The following is an 8692-nucleotide window of genomic DNA, read 5'->3' on the forward strand; positions in this document are numbered from 1 at the left end:
CCATATAAGATTATTCTAAAAATTCTTCCAAACCCTTTAGATGCCTTAAGCGAGCAGGAAGTCGGCAATGAATGAGTTCATGGTTCTGAGAGATTCTACAACATATAACGTCATTTTCGAAAGGATGACTATCAACTAATTGTCGGCCATCATTTACACGAAGCTCCTTATAATGAAATTCATGGTGGATGACGGTTCTGTGGGGTTGATCCGGGGAGATTTGGAAACGGTGGTTACTTGTGATAACGCCAGCTTAACACTGAGAAAGAAATCAAAGGAGACAGCCGGAGTGTTCTTGGCGGACCTAGATGTCAGGGTTGACAAGAAACCGAGGCCTGAACCACAAGGAGACCTGGAGAAATTCCGGGTAGAGGACACGGAAGATAAGTTTACATTCGTAAACCGAAACCTCCCCCATGAATTGAAGGAACTCTGATGGAAGTTATTAGCGCAAACGAAGATCTCTTCGCCAGGACTCCAGCCGACATGCTGGGGATAGACCCTAACTTTATGTCACACCACATGACCATGAAATTGGAAGCCCATCCGGTCGCGCAGCAAAAAAGGAAAATGTCGTCGAAAAGAGCTGACGAGGTAGGCAGGTAGACGACTAGCTTGATGGAAGCCAGCTTTATTAGGGAGCTCGACTACTCCACATGGCTCTCAAATGTAGTGCTTGTGAAAAAGGCAAATAGGAAGTGGATGATGTGTGTTGATTACTCAAATCTCAATAAGGTGTGTCCCAAGGACTCTTTTCCCTCCCCGACATTGATTCCTGGTAGATGCGACGGTGGGATATAAATCTTTGAGCTTTATGGATGCATATTTAGGATACAATCAGATTCCAATGCACCAACCTGATGAAGACAAAACGACATTTATAACGCTAGCATGGACCTACTGTTACAAGGTCATGTCGTTTGGGCTGAAGAACGCGGGGGCGACCTACCAAAGGTTGATGAACAAAGTCTTCAGGGACCACATCGGTAAGTCGGTAGAGGTTTACGTGGATGACATACTTGTGAAGACAGCTGAGCCGGGTAGCCTAGTAGCCGACCTGAGTGTCATTTTTGACTCACTCCGGAAGCACATCATGGGGCTGAACCCCCTAAAATGCGTGTTCGCCATGGAAGCGGAAAAATTCCTTGGATTCATGATCACGCAAAAAAGGGTAGAAGCTAACCCGGATAAATATGAAGTCGTTCTCTGCATGACAAGCCCGGGATGTGTGAAGGACGTACAAAGACTGGCGGGGAGACTGATAACCCTGTCACGCTTTCTCGGTGCATCGGCAGTAAAGGCGCTGCCTTTCTTCAACCTGATGAAGAAAGGGATAGCCTTCGAGTGGACCCCGGCATGCGAAGAAGCTTTTAATCACTTCAAAAAAATCTTTCAGAGCCACTGGTCCTTAGGAACCAAAAGAAGGGGAGACCTTGTAGCTGTACCTCGCGGTGATGAAAGAGGCTATTGGTTCGGGAGGAAGACAAGATGCAACAGCCTGTGTACTTCATAAGCAAGGTTCTCCAAGGAGCGGAGCTGAGATACACTAGGCTAGAGAAATTAGCCTACGCCTTGTTAATCTCCTCTCGAAGATTAAGGCAATACTTTCAAGGACACCCGATCACACTGAGAACCGACCAGGCGATTCGACAAATTCTACAAAAGCCTAACCTGGCAGAGCGAATGATGACTTGGGTAGGAGTGGCAAGAGTACCCGAACCCGCGGGTACCCGACCCGCCACTACTCGGTCGGGGCAGGTTTAAACCCGACCCGAGGCCGGGCGGGTTTTGATCGGGGCGGGTAGTTCAGCGGGGCGGGGCGGGGTCGGGGTTAGGATAAACCCGCCCCTACCTGCTCCGGAGTACATACTATATATATGTGTCTTAGGGATTAGGGTTTTTAAGTGCCTCCACCAACCATCAGACCCCAACTCCAAGTCGTATTCTTCTTCTCCATAGAACCAAAGCTCATTGCTGCTCAGCTCAGCCTCTCATCCCCTCTCCGTAATTGCCTCGTCATCGCAGCTCGTCACCGTCGCCGCAGCTCGTCACCGTCGCCGCAGCTCGTTGCCGTCGCCGCAACTCTTTGGAGCCACCACTTAGTCCCGCTGCTCCTCGTCGTCGCTGCTCACCTCCCGCCAGCCGTCGCTGCTCAGCCACGCAACTCCTCACAGTCGCTACTCAATCGTGCAACTCCTCGCCGTTGCTTATTAGCTCACAGAACTCCGTAAGTTCCTCTCTCTCTTGCTCTATCACGCTCTCTGTCTCTCCATCATTGTGAGATCTAAGTTCTTCTCTTGTTCTTCCACAGATTCATCGCTCGGTCACCGTTGCTGTGAGCTTGACCGTCGCCGTTACATGTGAGCCTGTCACCGGAGCCTTTTCTCGGTCTCTGACCACCGGTAAGTCTCTGAGCCCCCTCTATCTTTGTTGATTTGCCATCCCACAAGTATGCTCTACCATCTTTGGTGAAAAATACAGAAAGCTCACCTTGAAATAATTATAAAATAAACTGAACTAAAATTTTTGACAAATAACGGCAAATAATGAACAACAACCTATAACAAAAAAAATCAAATCTATCAATTATTATTTGAAGAATATGCTTACATATTTATCATGTGAACACAATTGAATTAAGTGTATATATGGCATTTCATGATTTTGCTGTGAAACTAGTCTTATGCCGAAGATGATTATTTTTAATTAATTATCCTTGTGTGCATACCGTTAACAATTTAATTTGGCTACCATTAAAGAGTGCTTCTGTTGAGTTCCTCATGTCTATTGCACCTTTTATGTTAATACACATTGTTAATTGCTTTCGTAGGATACACAATATTGATTAATTTAAGGATATGTGATTGGTTGAATTATTATTCTTTGCATAATCTGATTTGTTGATTTGATGTGCCAAGTGCAAACTATAGGAATGAGCTCTACAAGGAGTGACTTGAAGCCTTACAAGGTGGGTTAGTATTGTTGAGAAAGATTTCAAAGCCATTAAAGAAGCATTAGAGAAAACATTTGCCATAATGACGCCAAGTTGTTGAAATGGTAAAGCAAATAAACTAGTCTACAAAGTAGGAAATCCACAAAATGTATCTAATTGAATTGGTTTCCATATTGGTATGATTCAATTGAAGGTTTAGACAGTATTTCATTTTTTAAAGGCTTGAAATGAACGGAGAGGAGGACGAATTAGGCGCAACAGCAACTGCAGTGTTCATAAGGAACGATACGCTGCTCAATTCTCACATTGGCGACTCATTTGTGGTATGTATTATCAATTTTTCAATAAGGTTTTGATGCAGAGTATTCTGTTTTTATTTTTGAAATAGAGCTTCTTAATTTGGTAACAATTAATTGCTATCTCTTTTGATTTTCAGGTTTGAATCTTACCTTCAAACCTTTAATGATGATGAAGATGTGAAAAGTGATCAAGAATAAGTATTGAAGACTTTTATATTTAATGATGCAATTTTTTTATTATGGTGTTAATTTTTTAATGATCAAACATTAACTTTTTTTAATTTAAGTTATTTGATATTGTATGAATTTTATGTTTGTATTTTAATTTAGGTATGAATTTTAAATTTTTAACTTATATTATATATGAATATGTAAAAATTAAAATGTTATTTATTTTTTATAGGGGCAGGTACCCGCAGGGGGCGGGTTAGGGTATAGCAGTCTACTACCCGCGGGTAGGAGTGGGGCGGGTAGTAGTGGAGTGTAAGGACGGCGGGGCGGGTCAGGTAGGGCAAAAACCCGCCCCTACCCGCCCCACTGCCATTCCTAGACTTGGGCAATAGAACTATCTCAGTTCAATTTTTAGTATGAACCCCAACATGCGATCAAAGCATAAGCTATGGATGATTTTTTAGTTGAAGTGACAGGAGATGTTCCCAAGGATCCGAGCACACGGTAGAAATTCCGTGTTGACAGAGCTTCCAACCAATGTTCGGAGAAACCGAGATTATTTTAGAAAGCTCAAAAAGAATAACTTACGAGCAATCTTTCAAATTTGAATTTTCAGTCTCGAACAACCAAGCCGAATATAAAATGAGGATCGGCAGCTTAATTTTAGCCAAAGAGGTTAGAGCAGTAATGCTTGAAGTTGACAGTGACTCTCAGATCGTGACCTCACAGGTCAATAGAAAATACTAAGCCCGGGACCCATTATTACAAAATATTTAGAAAAAATTAAATAGTAGTGGTCCAACATGTACTCAAGGAAAGAAATGCTAGAGCAGATTTTTTGTCAAAACTAGTGAGCACCAAAGACAAAATGAAAAACCATCTCTCATCCAAGGCTTGGTGAAAAAGCCATCGGTAACGCTGCTTGACTCAAGCTCAAGATCCTCTTTCTTGGATCAGCCTGATCCAACATTTTCTCGGAGAAGGATTGTTGCCAAAGATAAAGAATAAGCTAAAGTAATAAGAAGAGAGGCTACTAAGTATACAGTGGCACAAGGATAAATATACAAGAGAATGCTCAACCAACCCCTACTAAGCCTGACCAGATGGAGCATCTTCTAAGAGTTGGTTACTATTGTCCTCTATGATGTCGGATGCTCATGAGTTTGTTTAAAAGTGCAATAAATGCCAAGAAAATGCGAACATTCACAGAGCTGCAAAAGAAAATGTACTCTTTTTTATGCTTGCTCTCCCAGAAAGGATTTTTGATTAAGAAAAAAAGAGAGAAAGAGGAAACTCTAAATACTCATAAACCATCTCGAAGTATTGGATGAATGGCAGCCCAGCTATTCGAGTGTGAAGTTGTGAATAAGCAACATCACACCCGATTCAAAAGGGCCATGACAAATAAGAAAAAAGAAAACGAACTCCCATAATTGTGAACATGAACTTGTATACTCACATTCAATCAGCAAAAGGAGCCTCAAAGTTAATTTGGCAAATTTATTCTCGGCCCTAAACATAAACACTGTAGTGCGAAATTCTTGTAACTACTACGCAGTCACCCTAAAGGATGTACTCGTGACGTCAGAGGTATACTATATACGTAACAGTTCACACAGTTTACAGGAAACTGCTGTGCCATATCTACAGTAAAGCACCACTTATGTTAAAATCTTGAGAAGTCGGAATCTCGGATCAAGCCAAAAGCTAAAACTACATTCTTTGGCATGTTGCATCATTTCAAGCCTAGAAATTACAAGAAAAACCTATAGAACCCCTAGTAAATAAAGCCGTCTAAGTATATGACTACATACTATTTGTCAAGAAACACTCACCCGTATCTGAAATAGGAGAAAATGATTGATTGGGATATTCTAAAACTCGCAAACGGATTAGAAGCAAGCAAAGGGAAACATAGAAAAAGAAAAAGGTGAAATGATGGTTGAGAAGCAGCAATGGTGGTAGAAAGTGAAAAAAGTGAGCGTGAATGGTAAAAGGATAATAAGGCTGAAAAAGGATAACCTTCGGTCGCGAAAGCGCGAAAAGTTAGAGAAAAAAACATTTTATTAAGCTTTCAAATCACCCAAAGAGAATTTAATGTTCCAGGTACGGAAACACTCCCCAAGCAACGGTTGGAAGCAGTTCACACTCATTAAAAGCGTGAATAAATGGAGCCTAGAACAGGAAACACAGTTGCACGAGAAAACACGAATAAGGCGAATGTGCCAACCCCTCACGGCTTGCCCAGGCCAATAAGGAACAGGAATCCATTTCACGGACTTCCGATCCAACGGGTGACAGATCCGTAAGAACCAAAATGATCCACACATCAGTTTACACTTGAACAGCGGTTGGACGGGGCCAAGCAGAAGGACCTATCCGAGTACAAGGTTTAAACAGGGAGGGCCTTGTCCCTCCTTTAATGTACATCAATTTACTTTAATTAGTCACCTCATCGTACGAACACCAACCGAATACCAAGCTTTTGAAGCTGTTTTGATTTTTTTAACAAGAGTAGCCTCACCATTTTAGGCTAATTTTATCAAATTTGTATTATTAACAATCCGTGCTGGTATAAAATCGAGGTGTCTTAGGTGAACAAAAAATTTTTTACTTGAGAAGACGAGGTTTTCTAACGAAATAAGCTCTTTTAGACAAAATTGCGACAAATGTTGTAAATTTAATCAAAAGAATAAATTGAAAATCCTTTTTCTTTGACCTACCATGTAATAGAAGTACTCCCAAATACTTACTAGTAATCTCATCAGAAGAATATTTCTAAGAGCACGCTTCCTCTCCAAGTAAAATTTGCCTTTTGTCTGTAACAAAAAGAATCTAAAATATTCATAATTGTCTTAATCGGTTTTTAAAAATTGCAACCGCAAACAAAATAAATTGAAAAAATGCTCTCGGACAAATAGATTATAAAAGAGATGAAGAAATATCATTTTAAAGATGCTGGTATTATTTCCATAAAAAATAGCAATAAAAGATTAAATTAATCAAGTTGTCCACAATATTTGTCTTAAAAAGTGTATTTAGTTAATTATTTTTTTTTTTAATAGTTATATCTTTTTAAATAGATATTTTTATTTATGAGTACATTGTTAAACATACTCAGTTCCTAATAAATTCAAAAAAGAATAGAGAATATTTCTGTATAGTTGCAATATTATATAAAACTAATATTTGAAAAAATCACTTCCTATTAAGGTTGGAGTCCACTACGATCTTCACCTATTCTCTATACAAGAGTTAGTCCTAAATAGTGTTTGGGCTCTAATTAAATCCTTAGTCTAAAGATCTAACCCTCTAGTAATACTAATTTTTCACCTTCAATTCCAACCACATACCAACTAATAATGAAACAATTATGATCACACGACTACTCTCACTCTCTCGTCATATAAGTGAACTAATATAAAAAAAACAAAATAATTTAAAAAAATCAAAGGAAAACAATGTTAATGTATACTAATAATATCAAGCCATATTGATAATAACAAGAACAAGAACTATGACTAGGTACTACTTACTTTGGTGCAGTGTACATAAACTATAATATATCTCAATCTATAGTTCTAGCACAATGTGTAATGGCACTACATCCACGTCTATAAGGATTGGCCTTCCCTGGTCTTCCACAACCATAGTAAGATCTTCCACGTCTCTTACAAGGTGCTTTATCTTTCTTCAAAGCATCATAACTTATGTATCTTGCTTTTTCACCTATATTCCTTCTTCTTTTGGTTCTTCTGCTTATGTCATCGTCTTGGTGATAGTGCGCCATCTCCGTCGAGAGCTCTTTGACACCATTAATAAGCGAAAGTGTGTATGAATCTGATGACGATGACTTACTAGAAATAATGGCAATGGCCAAGAAGAATATCAAAAGGAGATTGCCCATGAAAGAAGGGTGAGAGAGGAAGAAGTGTTGAGGTAATAAAGGTTAGTTAGTTAATTTAGTACAAATAATTAAAGATTCTTATGAGATTTAATTACTTAGCTTGTTTTAAGGTTTGGTGTGACATGTGTAAAATGTCCGTTTTTTACTCCTTATTTCTCTTTTTATTGATGGAGTGATCATAGCTTGAACATGAAATTGGAGTTTGAAAATTGCTTATTAGGTTCCTAGTACTACAGTCAAACTCTTATGCTGAGGTAAGATCCAGAGCATCATAGAAATAGCAAATCTGTTTTATGTTCTGTTACAGACAAATAATCAAACAAAAATGATTAATTTTGAGGTTTAAGGGGCCGCCATAGGCCCAAAATCAGTTTTACAAAAAGTGTGTAAGTAATTTTCTGTGGTATTGGAGTGAAGTGTGACTTCCACCCATTTTATTTTGTATATGACCTCAACTTTGTTTTTTTAACTCTCAAATATTTTGTTAAAATTGTTAGGTGAATGTTACAATACTCCTTTATTGTTTGGAGTTTTGAAATTTTTTTATATTATTAATATTATAATATGTGTTAGTACAGTATTTTAGAAGGTATTATATTAATGAAGCTTTTAATGATCTTATCAATATACATTAAAAGTTACATTAATGAAATATTCCCTCAAATATTGCACAAATGTATATCATAGTATTAATAATAGAAAGGAGTTTTAAAATTTTCAAAATTCTAAACTATAGAGGAGTATGGAATCGGGTCCCAAATTGTTACATCACCGAACAAAAGTTCAAGATGAGATTTAAGCCTTGTCTAAGAAGAAAAAGATATTGCTTCACTTCCACCAAGTAATAACATGATATTAAAATTATAGGACAATGTTATTTGTACATCAAAATCAGTCACTAATGTATTTATGTATAAATACATGGTTTAATTTATTTTCAATTTGTATTATATTTCAGCATATATTTTATAGGGTTAAGTACGATTTTAGTCCTTAAGGTAGGAGCTGAAAATTTATTTCGTCCCGACCTTTTTTCGCTAAAAAATGGTCCCAAAAGTTTAACTAAGTTTTAAAATAATAAAATCACTCTTTTTGTCAAAGAGCAATGCTAGGGAATCAAAAGGGTATTAAAAACCAGCCAAATACCTTTGGATGAATCTAAAATCTCTACGAGTTAATATATATGGATGTTTTTTCTGCTAAGTATCAAAAATTTTTTTCATACTAAATGGATGTTCTTTTATATATTTTTCGAATTTTTTTGTAATGGAATGTGAATGTCTCTGTTTATTTAAAAATTTCATATTTTTTTAAAATTTTATAGATATTTAATTATTGGGAAAGTCTTGGGGGCCAGCAGTT

The 8692-nt window shown here is 37.9% G+C and overlaps 1 protein-coding gene across 1 annotated transcript; it reads right to left on the reverse strand.

Moving 5' to 3' along the window:
- Positions 1 to 6991: 6991 nt before the first annotated feature.
- LOC130945862 (protein RALF-like 19) lies at positions 6992 to 7330 on the reverse strand. Its single transcript, XM_057874558.1, has one exon. It carries the CDS (start codon positions 7328 to 7330, stop codon positions 6992 to 6994), a length of 339 nt encoding a protein of 112 aa, XP_057730541.1.
- Positions 7331 to 8692: the final 1362 nt, after the last annotated feature.

The sequence above is a fragment of the Arachis stenosperma genome, chromosome 8 (genome assembly GCF_014773155.1).
Source record: "Arachis stenosperma cultivar V10309 chromosome 8, arast.V10309.gnm1.PFL2, whole genome shotgun sequence".
NCBI classification, from domain to species: Eukaryota; Viridiplantae; Streptophyta; class Magnoliopsida; order Fabales; family Fabaceae; genus Arachis; species Arachis stenosperma.

What these genes read in the sequence shown, in the direction of transcription:
- LOC130945862 (XM_057874558.1), bottom strand. Translation starts at nt 7,330, where the DNA reads ATGGGCAATCTCCTTTTGATATTCTTCTTGGCCATTGCCATTATTTCT.